This window comes from Cloeon dipterum, chromosome 2, assembly GCF_949628265.1.
Source record: "Cloeon dipterum chromosome 2, ieCloDipt1.1, whole genome shotgun sequence".
NCBI lineage: Eukaryota > Metazoa > Arthropoda > Insecta > Ephemeroptera > Baetidae > Cloeon > Cloeon dipterum.
The window spans coordinates 16,033,726-16,055,011 of NC_088787.1; the positions used below are offsets into that span (position 1 = coordinate 16,033,726).

Genomic DNA, 21,286 nt, shown 5'->3' on the forward strand with positions numbered 1-21,286 from the left:
GCGAGCGGGTCTCGTGCCATTGTTCAAGACTGGAATAAAATTACACGGACGTTTAATTTTTTTTGGCCCAGCGAACACACACAAACAACAAATGATGCACATCCATCGTCTTTTCCATGCATCGGTCCGGCAATTGGGCCAGCACCTGCTAAATAAATGATACAATAATAATAACAACACGCGCGCTGCGTTATACATGTAGATATGCGCCTGCCGCCGTAGCCGCCGCTCTTTTTTTGCCCAGATAACAACTCTCTCGATCGCGCCAGCAACTGCTGCTGCCGACGCCGCCTCGCTCTCGCAGGCCAGATCCACATTTGACTGACAGTTTTATTACACCGAAGCCTTTGTTCTTGCTTTTGTTGTTCCAAATTGCGTTCGCTTGATAAAGTAGATATTTGCCAGGAAATTTTAGGATAATCTAGAAATAGCTTATTCCAGTTCATTAAGCTAAAGTGACACAAATAAAAGGAAAAATTAACTGTCATGCGATCCTTTGAATTTAATAAACAATAATATCGCGAATATGATCAGCAGGATCAAAATTTTACCTTTAAGGTAGAACGCATACTTTACACGTTTTTTTTACCCTTAATCACGTTTCTTAATAATTTCGATTTTTAAACTATTAAAAAATTTTATACGTTATGGTACATACAGTTTACTATTTCTATATGTCTTTTAATTTTTTGATAAAAATCAAACTAACCAGTTTGTACTTGCAAAATAACAAGGTGTAATTATATTGCTTTTTAATCGCTGCACTATATAGTTTGGGCCAACTAAAAGTCAATTCAATCAATTTAATCCCAAGCTAGATCACATAACGTTGGTTAAACTCTTTGCGAGTAAGAGAAATAAAAAGACTATAGAACACACCAAACAGTTCACGTCATAACTTGCAGAGACCAATATAGAGAAACTAGTAATTAAGGATAATTGAAATCTATGTAGATTTTTGTTTATTTTTATTTAAATTTTGTAACAATTTATTTAAAAACCTAAATATGCACGTGGAAATCAAATTCCTTATCCACGTTAGTTTGAATTTGTTAATGTATAAAAAAATCCTGTTATAATACACCATTACAATAATTGCATTTGAGCTAAAATCCTGGTTAACACACGAACACTTAAGCCTTTTAAGGTTTTAACATTATAAGTTCGTGAACAACATCAATGGAAATGCCGTGGATGGCGTCCAGCTAATCCAGGTGCAAAGGCAGAACAAATTTATGACATCGCGAATTTCCCTCCATAATTTACCGCGCGGCTTGTTGATGCACGCACTGATCGACGCCGGCCGCACCATAAATCAGTGAAAATCCACAAAGCAGCCGTGTTTTCCGCGCGAATTAAGTCAAATTTATTACAGCGAGCGAAGACCACCCTCGAAAACAATGAGAGATAAGCTGCTGGAAGTTCTCTTGATTTATTCTTATTAGCCGCGAAGCAAGAAAGAAAGAGAGTTATCAAGCCGGTGCAAACAGTGCGCGAGCGAGGAAAGCGGCGCGCATAATTTGGAGCAGCTGCCCATCCATTCTTGACCAAAAAATTACAGGGCAGTCGAAATAATGCGTTAAGAAAAGGAGAGCGAGCTTATCTGCGGAGAAATATTATTTTGTGTGCCGGTCGGCCATAATTCACAGCACGTGAACAACTCATTTGCATACCTAATTCGGGGGCAGCGGCCAAAAACAAGGCTTTTGTTGGTGAAAAAAGCGACGCCGCGCACCAGCAAAAATATCAATTCGGCATCAAAATGCTGAGAATAATAATTGCATGCGGCGGGTGTGCTTGCGTGGAACGTGTGTTTTACGTTTGCACGCGCGCGGGGCGGCACCCGGGCAAGGTTGGAGGAGCAATGGGACTCACCCTGACGGTGGTTTGTGCATGTCCTGTTCGCCCCTTTGCGTGCTGCGCTGCTAAAGTGCTCTCTGGCAATGCAAATCGTGCAACCGCCACGCTGTCGCATTGTGTGCGCTGCCTTATCGCATGCAAATTATTCGCTAGATTGCTTGCAAGGTACACCCCGGCCAATTCGCTCATAATGAGCGTGGTACCAGGCTCCAAAAAGTAATTAAGATCGGCGGCCTGCAGTGAGGGAACTTCTCGCTTGTTACTCAAATTTGTCACACTCATATGTGCACAACCCAAGAATTAAAAATGCTCCTAAATATCAATAACTGTGTGTATGAAACCATAAAAAAACTTTATGAATTTTTGGAATACCAATAATTTATTTTCGCCGAAAGCTTTTAATTATTTCAATTTTCTGATGACGAACGCTCCAAATACGAGGTGAAAAAATTAGCTCGCAAACCAATAGTTGCTATAACTATATACTAATATTGTTTTAAAATTTATTTCCCCAAAATAAAATATATTCAGATAACTATCAAAATTTGATTCATAAACTGAAACGGTATCAAGATTTTGAATTAAAACTCAACTCTTTCAGAAAAAAATTCGAATAACCTTGTAATGTTTTTAGTGAATGAAAAATATGTTCAAATATAAATTATAAAAACATGCTGCTGGGAATGTGCAGAAATAAAAACAAAATCTCTTTGGAATATAACAAGAAGTAGTTGAGTTAATGTTTGTGTTTTCTTATGTATTATAATTAAAGGTTCATTTTTAATTACAGTGCAACTGGATATATGTATAATGAAGTGTGTGAGTACAGTAATAAACAGAGTAATTAAATTTCGAACATGGTGATCAAGTTTCGGTTTAGCTCGCTTTCAAGACAAGTGTTAGGTTGCACAAATTGTTGCCAGCAGAGAGAACAAAAAGAAACAACCAGATTGCCTTATTCCCTCAAAATAATTGACATGCTCTGCCTTATTTCAAAGAGAGATTTCTCATTAAAAGAAGATAATGCACGAGAGGCGAATAATGCGTTTTCCGAAGAACAAGGAGCCGCGCATACAGACGCCGAAAGAGATGAATGGGTTCTCCGAGAGTGTTGGGTATTTACACGATGAAATTCGCTCCAGTTGAAGAGAAACTGCGATTTATATTTTCTCCGCAGCATCCATGCACAATAAATTGCAGAGTTTCCCTTTGTAAAGGCCCAGTTCAGGCCGGCGATATATTTATGCACATTCACATTCGCGCCTTGGCTTACACACTCGCACTTGCCACGGCGTTTATTGGCATCACGAAAATCAGGGTGCTGGGTGTTTAGTTAAATATTTATTATCAGCAGTGTGTAGAACACAATACGCTCATTAAACAACAAGCTGAAAGCAATAAAACTTTTCCATCAGCGGCAGCTGCATATACGCGCTCACATTAACTACTGTGTCTGTTGTGCCGCCGCCACCGCGCAAGAAAGTGATAATAAATATTAAATTTGATCTTTAGATAGGCCACACATCTTTTAACAGGTTGCAAAGACAAAAGCGTTTCAGATACCATCAATCATCGTTAATTACATTTAAATGATACGCTTTCGGGGCAGAGCATGAATTGATATAAAAAATAATGCTTCATGCCCGGCCGCTATATATCGCCGTCTGTTATCTGCAGGCTGAAGATTGTTGTTTTGTTCTATTTCATTGCAGAACATATTATATATTAAATGCTTAATACTTTCTGAGCTAACATAATACAAATCAAATTATTTTTGTAACAATTTTTCACAAAAAAATGTTACTTCTTTAGTAATTTTTTAGATGGAATGAATCCACTTTGGTATAGTTCTCGGTAGTTAAAAAAATTAAATACTTGATATTTGTTTTAAATTAATAATAAAAACTTCTATAGGCAGTTAACTTATGATGCTTAAATATTAAGCTTTCTATGGAACATTTGAAAATTATGCGGCGAACATAGCATGACCTTTAGCTAATAACTGTTTACAAATCAAAATAAATTTTGAATTATAACCGAACCAAAAAATGAATTTAAATGAGCAGGGTGATACAATTATATAAAAAAACATTATACATCGTGACTCTTATTATAATATTATTGTGCTAATGCATATAAGTAATTGAAAAAGGAAATTATGGAAATTATCAATTTTTTCCACCATATTTTCCAAAATAGCTTTGTAGGGTATCATTTTATTGATCTGAGAGTAAAATTTGACCTTTGAAAATATTTCATAGTAGTGGGTGATTATTTTAGTAATTTTAGGAAACATATTTTTCATGCATTTACACTTCCGTATAATTTGAGTTAGAACCTTTTTATGACCATCAATAACAAATTATGCAACGAAAGAACTTTTTTTAAAAAAAAAAACCCCTATATGTACAAAGTGTTTTGTCAAGCAGCTCTTAGTCCCAAGACAAGAATGCAATTTAAATCATTTACTCGTTAAGGATTCAAAAGTTGACTCGTGATTTTGTATTTTAAAGAGTTCTTCTTTGGTTGAGCATTCAGTTTAAATGAGATCTTATTGAACTGAAGATATTATTTGCTTTTTGTGCTTAAGTTCTTCCAAAGGTAAAGGATATTTTTACACGTCACAAATTTTGTTAATTAGGATGATGTGGCCAGATATATTGACTATTCATCAGACGTTAGACTCTTCATTGCGTGAACAAAATTAAAGTAAATTCTAACAACCCCCGCTCCTAATAGGTATTGTATGCAAATAGTTTGTCACATGCGATGCACTGGTTGCATATCTCTGTTATTTCTTGTGTAGGCACTACCTCGTTGTCAGTCAAATTATTTTCTTCTGCCTTTTTGAACAACGTGAAATCTGCCTTTGAGTGAAGATGCAGGCAGGATCGGAATCGCGAATGAGCATCCCTTAATCGCGAGCGCGGCAGCGTCGGCGGCGAGACGAGTCGGCGCGCGGGAATAATGGCGTCAGGTGGCGGCGGGCGCAGGGACAAGCAGTTAGGGTGGCCGTGCAGCCGCAGACAAGGCAGAGCGCGAGCACCGCGCGGCTCGGGTTACGCCGCGACACCAGGCATGGCCGTAATTAAGGTCGGGCCTGGCGCAGCGCCCGCCTCCGTTCCGCCTTTCCGCGTGCGGAGAACGGCGCCGATTGGCGGGCGCGCCGGCCTGGCGGGCACTCAGTGGCTGCTCAGCGGGAACCAATGCCTCGGCGGCGGTAACGGCCCTTGGTACCCAGTGGGCAGTGAGTGAGCATTCACCGCGATCAGAGCATGCCTGGCCGCTGTGAGCATCGCTGCTGCTCGGTGAGTGCTATGTCCATGGAATGATGCTCGTGTCCGCCGAATCGACCAACAGCTGCTGCACCGCTCCGGCAGCCGCAGTCGTCGCCACTTCCGCCTCCACCAGCCCCACGTCGGCCGCCAACATTGTCTGGAAGATGGACCCGCCACCCCTGGCATCCCTGTCCTGCACCTCCTCGGCCGGTGAGTACCACTCGACGCCCGGCGAGCGTCTTTTGGTGTCGCGGATGCGTTTTACAAGTGCGGCCTCAAGCTTCGTTTTTTGTGGATCGTGTGCTGTGTGTTTTGAGGGTTGAAACTAGAAAATGCCTTATTTTGGTGCATTCTGAAATTCCCGGGTTTATTATTGAAACATTTTTTTTAAATTTTTAGTCTGAAAAATTTATTTCAACTTTTAAATTTGGCTTAAAAATTAAAATTCAAAAAACATTTTATTCATTCGTAATTTATTTGACAACTTGTTCAGTAAAATAAACTCGCATTCCGATCTCAGGTCGCTGGACTATATTCTCAGCCAGCTCAATAAAACTGTTTTTTATTATCAAATCACATTAAAGCCGCTCCTTGCAGTAGATTGAAACTAAGTACACTTGTTGCGCAACAATCACACACGTCCCATTAGCCGAAAGTTCCAATTCCCGATCTTGCGGCTGCACGCACATTTATTATTTATATATAATGATTGAGCATACGGCAGTTATATAGAAGTGCGCGCGCGGATCAATTTTTTCTTTGCTTATCTGCACGGGGCAATTTGGTCCTAATGTGACAACAATCACTCAGCATCAGCGGCGGCAGTGCGGGAATTATCGAACCGCTGATCGAATTTTGGCTACCCTGTGCGCATACCCAACACCCATCAAAACCACACGATCCCAAAGTGCTGGAAACCGGTTTTCGCCTGCAGCCTTTTTGTGGCCGGTCCAGCTAGCGCGCTTTTATTATACACACACACACACACACACACACACAACTCGTGCATCCGTCCTCAGGTGGGTGCAAAATACGTATTGGGTCTCGTTTATTATTTCGGCAAAAAGTGTTAGCTAACTTTTGTCTCAACACACAATTTGGCGTGAATAATAATTTATGCTAATTAAACAGCGCGAGCTTTCCTCAAAAAGCAGTGTAATAAAACGGCTCGCGAGATATTCAGACGCGACTTTAGCTGGAATATTTTATTACTGAAATTAAATCAAAATTGAATGATATTGTAAATTTTACTGATTTTCACTTATGAACACATTCACTTCAGGAAAACTTCAATTTGCAGATGAGAATTAAAAAAATAACTAAAGTCAATAAATATTCGAATCATATAATTTCTAGATATTTAAAATATTGCAAATTCCCAAAAAAAGATTTATATTTAATCAAAAAAAAGGCTAATTTATAATAATATTTAAAAATAACATGTAATCACCGCCTCTTCTGAACCGAGTTGCTTCAGCAGGGGGTTGATTTGCATAAATCTGTCTTAATTTATTCTATCAGTGAGCATTCGATAAGATTGCACGGCGACACTGTAGCGCGCGGCACCCTCGGCTTCCGGCCGCACCGTTTCGGCCGGGTGTTTGCTGCTTGCCTCGAGTTACCCATTATCGCGGCGAGATCGAATTGTAAAATTATATTTACCTCCTGCTGACTGCACCTGACCGCCTTTTATAGGCTCTAATTAGGAAGGATTCCAGCCACACACTGCCTGTGATTGCATTTTAACACACCATAAATCAACCGCCGACCCAAGGAAATGTCAAAAAAATTATTTCGGTTGGCGCAAACGCACTGATTTTGAGAAGCGTTTCTAAATAAAATATAATGAGCAGGAATTTCTTTCATTCTTTGGAACAGGAAAGTCGGCATTGAGGTTGGCATTTGAAACACTGATTTCCTTTGAGAGTGCTTTTCCCTCAGGAGAATACAAAAATAAATCATTTTCACTCAAGAACGCCTCGGATCTGCTATGTATCTGACAATTAAGCTGTGTTTTTTTATATATTCCTGGTTACCAAGGATAATTTATCATTACACAAGTATTGAGTTTCGTTTTACTATTGGTTTTCATATCTCACACACTATTTAAGGTGTATTGAAAATAGTTATATATAGTTAAATATATTTTATAATAATCAATTGACCAAAAATTAGAATCAGCTTTTATGTATTCAAAGTAATTTTATTGCCGATCAGCAGATTGACTGTTCCTCATATATTATACATCTCCACATCCAAAATGACAACAAAATAACAAAAATATCGTTTGGTTTATAAGAGGGAACAAAATCGGTCGTGTGTTCAGTTCAGTATTCTACAAAATATATATCTGGCTAACTTTTTGTAAGAATGCACTTGAGTTCACGTCCATGTATAGATTCGGTGACAAATTGCTTTTATCATATTTTAAAAAGCCTTTACCCTAAACCTAACTTTTTTAACTGACAGTAGAGGATTTTAAACAATATAAAATAATAATGAAACAAACAGAAACCTTAATCCAACTTATTACGCCAAAATATACTATATGTTTTAGCGGTTTTAGCATACAGCGAATAGCGAGTCATAAGAAACCCCCCAATGTGTAACGTGCAGCAATAAATTTTTCTGACAAACAGACAAGAATTTAAACCTTCTCAAATTTGCTCCTATTATGCATGCACGCACAAATAAGGTTGTTTGTGGGAGAAGAAACGTCTGCTGATTGATATCAAGCTGTTGTAAATAAGCCAAAAATGAGATAAGCGCATGGAAGTAAATTATTATCATGGATAAGGGAAGCCAAGCCTATTTAAAACACCACCTGCGCTGAACTCTTTATTAAGAGGCATAAAAGCAAACAGAGCATAGGCAACTCACCGCTTCACAAATGATGGAAAGTCACTTGTGTGTCATAAAATTCCCCAAACGTGATGAAAAGGCGACAAAATTCCACTTAAAAGCGTGAAAGCAATCAAGCCGTAGAGCGTAAAACAGGAAATTAAATTAACTTTTCACGTATGCACGCGCAGTAATGCATCTCTCCCTGCCTCACTCTCAATCACCGAAAATTGGAAAATTGTGGAGCACAAAATTGCGCTTCTGATTCTGAATCACGATTTCCACGAAATGGCATGCGCGTGTTTTTCTGAAAACTTCGGTTGCCATTTGAAAATTCGAAACCGTTGGCACATATAGTTGTGAAATCATTTGTGCCGCACCGGAAAATTGGAGCAGCCGCCGGTGTGAAACGCTTCGTGTAGTCCGCGCGCGGCACCAATGCCCATTTGTTGATTATTTCCGATTTTCAACTACACTCTTTTCAAGGTAAATCATGACCGGCCCTGCAGCCACTCGGCAATAAAAATACCTGCGTGCCGAAATAATTATGCAGCACACACGCGGGAGAGAAATATATTGTTTTTGTTGGTTCTTGCGAGTGATCATCGTCATGATTTACACGCGGCGGACACGACCTCGAGCAAATAAACAAAAAAAAAAAAAACGCGCGTGAAAAATTAGCCCGTTTAATTTTCCTCTCTCCTTGCCGAGTGCGTATTTTCATTTGCGTAATTGGGCAACACGACTAACACGCACAAACATGATGTTTTAATTTTATGTTGTTGCTTTTGTTGCGAACAGTTAGGAAACGATTTTTGCCTCTCGTTCGTCGATTGCCAGCCAGCTCGCTGCATAGCGGAAGTGTGATGATTTGCGTCGAACTGGTGCACACAAATTTGACGCCTGTAACACTCTGAATCGTTCTGGTCGTGGGGAACCTCTCTAAAATTTTTGAAAAATGGTTTTGATAGAAAAAACTTTAATAATTTGAGGCTCTAATGGTTTCTAGTATGATATATGTGTAGTGCACAATGTTAATTTTTTTCTAAATTATTGAGCACGTTTTGTACGCTTACAAGTATTATTTTTCATTTATTTTTTATAATTAAATGATAAGAAACTATTATATGATGTTTTCTGCAAAAGTTATCAAAGATTTTCTAAACAATACCACACGCACCACACACAATTGATATGATTTATATTTAATTTTCCGTCATGATACGAACTATTAATAATACACAAAAACTTTAAAGTAAAGCATTTACAGAAAATTTGTGAAAAATCCATTACGTTTACTATAGGAAATATTATCAAAAAATTAGGGAAAAGCTAAAATATCCCCCGGTTGCAGTTTAAATTTGTGAGAAAATTGGCTCAAAAGCTTGCAAGCGAGCACTGTCTCCCTATTGCAAATCATGATTTATTTCACCTGAGGGTAAAATTACCTCATAATTCGCACATCATTGGATAGATGATGATGAGAGGGATCGAAAAATCATTGACAAAACCGTTTGATTTTCGAGGAATCTGAAATTTAACAGTTCCTCGGTATACTGATTTCGTTATATACTGTACACATACTGTAGAGATAAAAACTGTAGCTAAATTTCACAGATATATTAATTTAATTGAGCTTCTTGCAATAGTCAACAATGCAAAATCGTCTAATTGTTGAGTAATTAAGGAGGATTGATGCTGCCACCCTAGAAAATCCTTGTTATCAATACATGAACACATATCCCTTAGGATTTAGTCAAAGCCAAAATTAACCTAAGAGGCAATGTAAATTTTTGAGAAAAGTGGCTGCAAAGTTCGAATGCTTTATAAATAATGGTGAGGGCTGTCTCCTTACTTGAAATCAATTTATTTCACAACAAAATGTTTCCCTAAAAAGTTCCATACTTTCATAAGCTGTTGGACAGATCTCGTCGAGAGGAATCGAAATCTGACAAGAAAATGTGATCAAATAAGCGCTTTAATTTTTGGAGAAAATTTGCAAAATTTGAATTTTTACTGTAGCGCAAGGATATATTTTTTTAAATTGTAGAACAAATTATCTATCAATCTCCTGCTTATTGCATCCACAATTCAAATATTTTTCAATTGTTGCCCTGTATCAATACTTTAAAAATCAGCATCTCGATTTTAGCTCAACAAAGGAAAAGTTCAATTTTTTGGGACACGTGCCTCATCACCTTTTTGTGCTTGATACGTTTTTATTCAATTGTAATGTCTTCATATACCAGCGGTCTCTTCGGTCTCGCTCCGACCCTAATTAATCGTAAGCACCTGCACTGTAATTTCACGGAATACAAATAACAGCAATATTTGCCGCGGTTCAAATATGATACAACCAGGGATTATTAAATTCGGGAGACCACCTACAACCAAAACCGCATCGCATAACCTAATTATAACCGGCTCAACCCTTTTGAACCCTTCTGAGTTCTCTCTCGAAGGGTCAGCGATCACAAAAAGGAGATCATTTTTTGCTGGCCGCTCGCGAGCCGAAAGGAGGCGTAGTGAAAAATGCGCGACGATGCGGCAGGTGCGGCCCAAAAAGGCATCATCATCATTTATGCTTTTTGTTTTCTTTCTCTCACTATTCAGGCGCGCGGTAATTTTCAGCAGATGGTCAGTTACAGTCTCAGTGATACGATTTGAATATTTTAGAAAGGGCGGCGCGAGCTCAAACAAAAAATGTGTTTATAATAGTGTTTTGTCGGAACGTGAGTGTGTGTGTGTGTATCTGCGGCATTTCAATTTCTCCGCTCGGTGGCATTAGCATACATAATAATGCAGATGTTGCGGCGAGGAGCGTTAAAAATTTAATGCCCTTATAATGAAATATTTGTGTTGAGAAACAAGACACCCAAATTAACACTTTAGCATTATGTGTAATAATGGTGATTATATATCCGCGCACCGGCAGGATGGTGGTAAAAAAGCTGTGTGTGTATACTAAGTGAGGAGCCGTGAACACATTAATACACGTATACAAACTGTCATAATCTATTTTGCATTTTTAACTCACTTTCACCGTTGCTAATAGCGTTTCCTTAATTACCTTCCTCTGCAGATTGCAATTTTCGAACAACCTGCACCGTGTAAAAGCTTTTCCGATACTTTGTGTAATAAAATGTTTCTGTCATTTTCTATGCCAATGGATGTTTATCTTGTAAGTAATATTAATTTCTAATTGCTACAAAAATACTTGCAGATTTAATCATCCTTGAGTTTACTTTTCAATTTAACCTGTGTTATTTTATTTTGATACAAAAATCAACAGTAAATGATAGCAGCTTTAAAGTTGAGTGATACGGATTAAAAGTTTTAAAAATATATTTCCTTTTAATGAGAATTTTCGGCGCCAAGACATCAAACACAAATATTTTTACTGCCGTTAAAGCTGCCACCAAGTTGAAATTTCAATTGGCTATGCACATAATTCATTAACATAAAAAGCGATCTAGATTTTGCTGTTCTGAATCAGTTTTCAGCTGCCACGTTATCAATTTGTAATACAAATTCTGAATAATTCATCAGCGGCGTGAAACAGAAAGTGCCGCCGTCGGTCGGTTTCCAGGTGGGTCGGCCACGGCTATTTCCGCGACCTGACCCATCTGCACAGCCCTGATGTCGCGCGCATCACTCGTGTGTGTGTTTTTTGCGTAATTATAACGTTAGGCGACAAGGCAGCAGCTCTCTCTTTCACTTAACTTAATTTGAATAATGGTCATTCGGGCAAAGGACGCGGCAAACGTCCTTGCAGGTGATCTCCTCTGACTGCGTATCTCGCTGGTAGCCGCGCGCAAATTATGTGCTGGAGCACACTTTTGTTGCAATCGAACGTACAACAAACTGCTCACGGCAGGTGGCACGTTAGAGAGAGGCCTGTTTAATTGTTGGCGCGGACAGAATGTCAAATTTTGCACGCGTGCAAACCTCTTTTGCAGCGTTTCTTTTCTTCACTCCCAAGTCAATTTGTTCAGGATGATTATGGGGAAAGACTTGGGGCTATGATTGCTCCATTCAGTGCAAAATATATATACAGCACTGTGTGGATGTTAAATAAACACGATGACTAAGAATTATCCTGCACATAAAGGACCTTTGTTTTTATTTTTCAAACTCATTTGGCTTGCTTGTCTGCTGATTTTATATCATTAAACACGGCCAATTTACTGGATGATTATTCGTTGTTACTATGCAGTACGCACGTTATAAAATCCTTAAATTTGGCTTCCTATTTTGTGCATTTTTCGAAACAAAATTAATTTCCCCCTGCACATTGACAAGGGCAAATCATTGTTTGTGATATTTTCATCCTTTTTTTAAAAAAATTTCAGGGGTAATGAAATCCTAATCATTTTATTTCATATTAAGCCTTAAACCAGATGTGCATAAAATCAAGCATGCTGCAAATTTAGAACGGAAAGGCATCACAGTTTTTTGCCCCTAAGGCCACTGATCTGACCGTTAAATAAAGGAAAGCGCCTGTATTTTTTTCGCCTCGCTTGATTAGCTGTCGCGCATCCACTTATACGAATTTCTTCGATAACAATAGATTCACTCGTGGCCGCGGCAACAATGATGGAAATGGTGCCACGCATTGCCGCCCAGAGAGAAGAAAAATTCAAAGCCTCATCTCGAATATTGGGAATGTTGGCGAAAGAAATGGTAATAAAGCATTTCGATTCGCTCGCCGTTGGCTAATTAGAGTGTTGGCTGAGAAAAAAGGAAGTGCGGGAGAAAGATTTTTAATTTACAGCAGCCATAAAGATAAAAAGCGCGAGCTAAAATGTTGCATTGTCTCGCCGCGGTAACAATGGCAATTCATTATTTCATTGAGATTAGTAATTAATGTATGCGTGGGTTAAGTGCTTTTTCTAATCAGGAAGCAACGCTCGAAATTCATTTTGCATCATTTGCATGCAGGCAATCTCGAGCGAGCCAGCCACAGCGCATTGCCTCCCGTGTGTGTAGAGTGTAGATTAACGATTTTTGCTCAGCAGCCTTTATTGCTCTTGCTGCCGACGCTGCTGCTGTTGGAGAAAAGGCGAATGTGTGCATAAATAAGTACATATCCTCCGCTCACTCACACTAGTCATGTTAATATTATGGCGTGGTCTGCTCGCGTTTATTGCATTGTTCACTAAACATGTGCAGCATGACAAGCCGTAAATTTATTGCACAAAAGCCTTTCATGTACATATTATTATGTACCATATTATTCTGCTTGTACATGAACCAGTTCCCGACTAGGATTCAAAATTAAATTATCAGTTCATAGTTCGCTTGCTTTGTAAGTGAATAATTTATTTTCATTGCAACTTCCGCAAATCTATGCGTCTCTCTCATGTTCACTTCATTTCAACCTATAAATCACCTGTAATGACATTATATAGAGTCAGACTTCACTTCTATGGTTCGAAATGCAGTGTTTGTGCACATCGTAATGCATATATTTGTATGTTAACATTGATTTTACGCAAAATGTAACTTAACGCGAGTTGATTGGTAGCTAGAGTATGATGATATATTCTGATACTTTTCATCTTTCAAATCAATGTGCTTATAATAACAAAGTTTTTAAATTGCTGTTAAGACTAAAACTGTTATAATATTTTCATTTACGTTAGATCTGTACTATACACACAATTCTGGATATGGTTTTTTGCCTAGCTTAAAATTGGGCCACATGTTTTAATTTGCGAGGAACTTGACTGCAAAGTTTAAAATGCTAATAAAGCGAAGACTTCTTGTCTTTTTAGTACAAATAATCATGGTTTTAATACACCCGAAGGAAAATTAACTTTCATGTAATACGCACCGTTGGATAGGTCGTGAAGAGAATAAAAATCAAGCGAAAACAAGAACAAGCAGTTTAAAATTTTTGAAAGTATTTGGGTAAATCTGGATTCTAATTTATGCTCGGTCCTGATTTGATATTTTCACATTGTAGAGGTAATTTTTTGTGAATTCCACTAGCAATTGTTTCAATGAACCTCTTGATGGATCCAAAAATCCCTCTTTACAAGACAAAATGTTGAACATTAAGTTTATTTCTTGCTCCGGCGACACATTCGTCTTTTTGCGTTGCAGTGGGTTATATTTCGGTTTGACTCGAGCGTTTTGCTGTTGGGCTGAAAAAGTTGGCGAGGGAGCAGGTCAGCGAGAATAATTGAGCAGCAGCTCTCTGGCAAACAAACTCACGCGCGGCGGCAGCGGCTCGACAATGCCTAGCTGGTGTAGCATGAATAATGGGCTGCTTTACATAAATTACACGCACCAATACACTTGGTAAATAGCGAGCTGGATTTTCAGCGCAGGCCGTGTGTCCATTATTTTACTCAATCTTGTTTTCTAACGCTGTTTGCTTAAACGTCGATCATGCTGACACTTCTTCAGCGCCGGCCGCGCTCTAGCTTCTTCATGAGGTGTAATTGGTGGGCTCACGCGACACCTATTTCTGCATCTCTTTTTCCGAGTGCCACCTGACGACGGCCCATCGATCCAATTAGGGACACTTTGCTGCCTTTTACCACTGCTTTAAGCTTGTTACTAGTTTGCTCTTTAAATAATGGCATGAGTTGTCTGCTGCTTTTGTGATGCCCTGGCTGGCCACGCGGCGCCTACACAAATAAATTGATTAATTATTTTTCTCGCTGCGCGCGTTTTGTACGGATTCTCTTTCTGAGCTTTCGCTTCGCGCGTGTGTGTTTGTGGGCATGTGTGCTTCTGTTTTCTTGCAAACAGCAGGCGCAGGCAGCCGCAGTGTTGGTATGGTTTATTATACGCCACATACAAATCCACGGCGGTGTGAGTGCGTGCCTGCTAGTTTTGTGCTGTAAGTGTGTGTGACTCGGGCGAGTGTCTGTGTGCCACTCATTGCCAAGTGTATAATCAATCAATAGCACAACAAAGCCACTGGAGTGAGCAAACTAGTGTTGCTGCTTGGACGTAGGTTTTATCTGTTTTATCGTCCTCCAAGTGCACTCACGGCTTTCTAATCGTAATTATTATTCCGTTCGATGCGATCTGGAAAGCATCTTTTATTAAACTTCTATTTAATATGCTTACTATACACCGGAATGTGGTTATTTAATTGCAAATTACATCAATGTGTATACGAGCAAATTAGTCTTTCGTTTATAGCTCACAATTAATTTGTTTAACAAATGTTTACAATGTCAACGTCCAACGATTAATTGAGATATTAAATCGAGTGCTTTATAAATAACTCTGAAACAGCTGAAGCTCAAATTTCATGCATTTATTTTAGGATTACGATAGTATATGCTTCCATGATATCGTCAAGTGGTAGAGAAATTTTTCTGTGGAAAATCATATCAGCCTTCTTCGATATTGCTCTTTAGACAATAAATTTTAAAAAGGTTATAAATCGTTTAAATTGCATCATATCTTGAAAATTTGTTTTTCAAATTCAAATTATGGGTTGTGGATGAAAAAGTGTTGAATATTCTGTGCAGTAATTTATAAATATAAAGACACACAGGACAGGGGCAATTTAAGAAAGAGAATTCTAAATTTGTTAAGTGCTCTTCTAGTCCGCTGTAGCTGAACACCTAATAATCAAATATAATGTATATTTAACAATTTATGGAATACTCAATCAAAAGAATATTTATTTGACTCTTTCTGTTTGCAGTAAGTCCAACAAACGCAGCAGCAGCTGCCGCTGCGGCAGCCGCGGCCGCCGCCTCCAGTCTACCCCCGCAACTCAGGGACCTATATGGGGCGGTCACCCCCGGCAGCCACCATCCCCTCGCCAATCTGGTGTCTCAACAACGCTTCCTGGAGCTGTCCAGGTTCGGCATCAGACAGTACGACCTCGCCCAACACATGTTGACGCAGCAAGGGGCAGTTAGCAAACTTCTTGGTGAGTTTCGAAAAGCTTCACCTTTTGAAAATGGTAATTGACATTCACTATTTTAATTTTTCGCGGCATTTGAAACGCATTTCACGCAACGGCTATAGTGATTAAGTGCGCGTGATAACTTCTTGGCAGTCGAGTTAGATATTTTAATTTCGCTAGCAAGCCCTAAATAAAACGAGAATCGACAGGAGAGGGTCAAAAAGTCAGAACTGTTCTCACAATCTGAATCTTTATGGGCTGTGCGTTTGGAAGTGCTGTCGACATGGATGTATGAAAAACAAAAGCAATCAGCGAAAATGAGCGGCTCGCCTGAGAATCGGCGTAGAGGCCGTTTTTCGCGTGATCGGCAGCGATTAGCCGGGGAAACACGAATAATAATCGCGCGGACGCTAATTAAATCGCATTTTTTGACATCGCCGAGAGGAGAGTTCGAATCTGAAGGGAAATAATTGGCATGTATGTGGGCCTAATTAAAAATGCGAAGGAAACGGGCACCAAGATGGCCGCCAAAGTGTCGCGTGTCTCTGACTCCTCCCTGGGCCAAGTACCATTATTATTCCTGCGCTTCCATTTCAGGGCGGAATCGCCCGCAGGCATTGTCACTCCCACGATGATTATTAATGGCAGGCCGCGGGCGATGCTTATTGATTCCCAAAGCGAACGGAGCCGACGCAATTAAAAAAATAGTTTCCGCGATCGGCGCGTATCTCGTCTAAACTAATTTTGGGGCCCTTCACCTCAAGTGAAATCGTGCAATTTCCATGCAGAATTAGTTAGTTGCTCGGTTTGGAAATTGAATCAGCTCACACGATTGTGCGCGTTATTCTGCAGGCACTTTTCTTCTAATATGCAAATACTGTCGCCTCACTCTGAAAATTTTTGGCGCTAACGAGGCAATAAAAGCAGGCGCGAGTGCTTCGTTAACGAGAAATAAAAAAGCGCCGCTCTTAGCGCGCATGCATCACCGCATTGTTTCCCAAATAAGTTGTAAACACAGCAAATGAAGTGATTGTGCAATGTCTTTTACTGCGCTTTTATTCCCTTCACCGGCAATGAAAATCAGACGCGTAGGATGTTATCATAACGGAAATGATCGCGCAATCTCTGCTCTCGACGAAATTCAGACGACACAAAAGGGTTGCGTTGCATACATAAAAAACAGTCTGGAGATTATCTGCATTTTAGTGTGTACGACAAAAGAGAAGCGAGCAGAAAGGTGAACGCAGGTGTTATTTTGTCAATCTCACCTGAGTGACATGTTTATTGCTTGCTCACTTTTAGAGATATTTACTCGATATAATTTTATTGCAGGCTCGTTACTTTGATTTCAAACGCTCTCTTAGCCTCACATGAATCAAATAAATAATTGAATTGCCTTATAGAATCTGATAATTTAATTACGTGTGGAAATATGCAAAGTTTTCATCGATAATATTAATTTATATATTTCTGACTAAGACTGAGTTAAAAGCTATTAACGCAATGGTTATACTATCTTAACGAAAGAAATATTTTATTGTAATCATTTTTTACATTGAAACTAACTATTTATGATCTTGATCTTAATACACAAAGCTGACGCAGGCTGTACAGTCTCGTTCGAGTGTGAAAATACTTCTTTACCATCACTTTGACAAATTGAAAAGAATGAATCTTTGCAAAAAAGAGCTGTCATGATTTCGATGTGGTCCAGAATATAATAATAGAAGTCTCGTCACAAAGTTAGCCCCGTGTCAGATGCGCGTTTTTTGCGTCGGCAGACAACGTTGAGCGCGCTATTGCTGCGGAGAGCGACAGACAGACAGACCAGTCGCACCGTCGGTTTTGGTGTGCGTTTCTTTCTCATTCTTACTCGCTGGCTGCCAAATCGTCAAATCATTATTTCCACCATCTCATTTACACTCTATACACACCTCGATATTATTAGTCACTGCGAGCGCGTGTGTGTTTTGCTCGGCTAGCGGATCGCGTAACAAAATAAACAGCAGACAAACATGACTGAAACAAGCTCTCGTCTCTGACAAGGTGTTGCATTTCATCACTCACTCTCTCGTTGCACTTCGTGCCGGCAAACGGATCCAGAGACCCTTTCAAACTGGGTGCCTGCAGTTTTCTCACCTGGAAAATGAACTTGGAATGCGACAATTAACGCTGCATACCTTTGGTCAAAGTAAAAAAACCTTTCCACAATATTGTTGTTCAAAAATAGCAGTCTTATTTGTTCAAATAAATTGCTTAAAGCTATACAGGCCAAATATTAAGAACATTTTGCTTTGTTTATCATGTCAAGTAAGTTCATTGAGTTAATTGTTTGTGAAATTTATCAACAGTTTATCTCTTAAATGAGCAATGATGAAATCACGACCGAGGAACAGTTGAATTTCAGATTTCGCCCAATTTCCCAAAAAATAAATTCTTTTTTCGCTCGATTCCAATCCTCGTCGCGATCTATATCCAATGGTGAGCCAATTATGAGCTAAATTATCCTTCTGGAGAAATTAATCATGATTTCCAATAAGGAGACAATGCTCCCACTTGATTACAGCATGCAAACTTTTGATCCGAACCAGGGAAGTTTTTCGCTTCTAATTTGTATACAATAGTATTTCAAGTAAGGGTTAATAGAATTTTTCACAAACAAATTATCTGTAATGCTTAACTTTAAATCTCACGGTTCCATCGGAATTTATAATACAAAGCAGTAAAGTTCCCTATAGGGAGACTAATTTTTAAAAATCTGAATCTAAAAAATATTTTATGCATGCCTTTGGCTTCCTGTTAAACCTTGTACCGACCAAATGTAATAACCCTAATAACGCGAAATAATACACTTAACAAAAAAGCAACCCCACTCTAAAACGCTTTAATTAACAGCACTAACAACTATCAAAACCCATATCAATTAATTTAATTGGCTCCCCATCTTTTGCTTTTGCACACGAAACAATCGGAGTGATCAGTTTTTCGTTGATCGGCTATTCAAATATTTTAGAAAAAATGTTTATTACACTTCAATTTATTTTTTATAAATCTTCAGCATATTTGCACTAAAGCTTGACCAGCACAACTCGTAAAAATCACAAATTAAAAACCTGTATTTCCACATAGCATTAGCCAAACGGCCCAACACAATCTGAATTTTTTAAATTTGGGTATATTCTCTAAAAAGTTTTATTGTTCCAATATAATTGTCAATGACTATTGAATATATATGTAAGTAACTTTATGAATAATATCCAATGTCGTGGGCAACAATCAACACGGATGTAAATTAACTTGAATACCAACCACAATATGGCCTGCAATAAAACGAGCAAATGGGCACTTAAAAGCGCGTTTCAGCAGGAAAGCTATCAACGCAAAATGCCCCAATAAAATTCGCGACCAAAATTTCCAATGAACATTCCCATCAGTCGGCTACTCATCAATATTCAATACTCAAATTACGGCCAATAAATCCGGCTGATAGAAAATGTTTGCCGAAAATCGGCAATTACCGCGCGCGAGGGCCATCCGCGCGGCAGTTGTAAAATCATTTCGGGAGCGAGTGCGATTGGTTTGTGCGCCATTTCGTGATGGAACACAACAGATGCAGGCCCTAGATAAAGGAACAAGGTGACCACGCCGTAATTACGAATGACATGCACCCCGCCTCAGCTGCGGAGGCCGCAACTGTCTCTCGTTTTGTGTCCCGCCGGCCCCAGCGGCTGCTTACATATATATTTTTCTACTGTTCCTATATATCTACTTTTTTGACATTCGTCTCTCTCGCACGCAACCGACGAAACGCGACACGAAAATCGCGCCCCCAACCGTCATTCTGCCAATCAAACGCATCTGATTAGCATTCGCTTTCCTACGTTTTAATTAATTTCGGTATCGCTGTAGTGCGTAATTAAGGCGAAACATGGGAAAGTGCGCACACGGTATACGTTTTGTTTGGTTCCCAACTATGTAATTGGAGATAATCATTGTGCGACATTCATATCTACTCAACACAAGCGTCAGCAACTGTTGTGCTGAGGTTAAACTGTTAACAACTTTTGCACGAGAAATAGAAAGCTTTCTTTAATGAATGCATTTTCCGTGTACAACAAAATAGTGCAAAGAAATAGATTTATGGTAATAGACTCTTGCCGTTGGAGAAACAAATTATCATTCTAGACTTCTTGTGCGCAACTTATTTTCATCCTTTTCTCATGCACTCTAAGAATATTTTACTCGTGTGTGAAGGTCAATTTTCTATAGAATTTATTAAAATAAAACTAAGTTTACTCTAAACTTTCGTAAAGCACTTGCACAAACTAAAAAAAAGAAAAATATAAGCAATTTATTAATATTTAATTGCATTCAATTAAAAAAATAATAGCCTGCAAATATAGACTAGGTTCAAATCACCAATATTGAACCAAACGCAAGGGATAATTATTGCGAAAATGATTCTGGGCAACATATATATTGATCAAATCGCCTGAGCATTGTTTCACATTTTAACGGCTTTTATTAAACGAATTTACAGCAATGTACCAATTAATTTTGTTTAATCTATCTTCTCCATTTTAAGCAATGTCCCCACTGTTTATTCTCAGAATGTAGCATTCCATTCTTACTCGCAACACAGAGAACAGGCTAGAATCGTCGCAGCAAGCGGAAATAAAAGAAAAATCACTTGTTTAGTCAAGGTCCCCAAACAATGACGTTTTCTCCAAAAGCAGATAAATAAAAAGCAGTCGATTTAGCACAATGTGCGGAAAAATACGGGCAGCAAAAACAGTGGGCGTCGCACAAGAAGAAACGCGAACAGAAAAGCGACCGCCCATCAACGGAAGTGACTGGTATAAAATGACAATTGTCGTAAAGATCACTGTTGCAGGCGAGTGGCTCATTAGAATACAGTCATCTTTTTGCACGAGGGGGCACCAACAGACTCAAATTCCTATCATCTCAGTCCGCTAATTTAGAAGGCAATTTCCATCTCAACCGGCGGTCATTCATACTCTACACGTCCATTCATTTCTCTCGGTACAAATTACACGGCATAAAAAATCTAAAATTAACGGTACTCCTCCTCCTCCAGGGACGTGTTTTCATTACTCCATTCAATTTTACAAAGAAGAGACTCCACAACCAAGAAATATACATAGGATTTAATTTTAACACAGGTTCAAAATATTATTTTGCCTGGATTTGCATCTTTAATTAAATAAAATAAATTATTTAGGTCTGGTTTCTGTCCTGTCCATTCAGTTGGTGGCTTCCAAGGCATTTCAGCAAGCGAATTTTTACTGTATTTCAGACGCGGAATATTAACCCCTTACTTGCCACGAATTATAAAAACTAGACTTGATGACTTGGAACCCCCACAATCTCTTCCCTGCAGTGCACCCAATTTTTTTTGCGCAAT

General features: G+C 38.9%; 1 protein-coding gene across 4 annotated transcripts in view; it reads left to right on the forward strand.

Annotated features, from left to right (window-relative positions):
• Positions 1-4,733: 4,733 nt before the first annotated feature.
• LOC135936267 (paired box protein Pax-6-like) overlaps positions 4,734-21,286 on the forward strand; it is a 29,735-nt gene continuing 13,182 nt past the window's right edge. Inside the window, exons 1-2 of one of the 4 annotated variants that reach the window (XM_065479023.1) lie at positions 4,734-5,348; positions 15,655-15,918. In XM_065479023.1, the coding sequence (XP_065335095.1) occupies positions 5,189-5,348; positions 15,655-15,918 (424 nt within the window). In that variant the 5' untranslated portion in view covers positions 4,734-5,188. The remainder of the gene's footprint in view (positions 5,349-15,654; positions 15,919-21,286) is intronic. The other 3 variants (XM_065479026.1, XM_065479025.1, XM_065479024.1) reach the window with 3 other exon arrangements.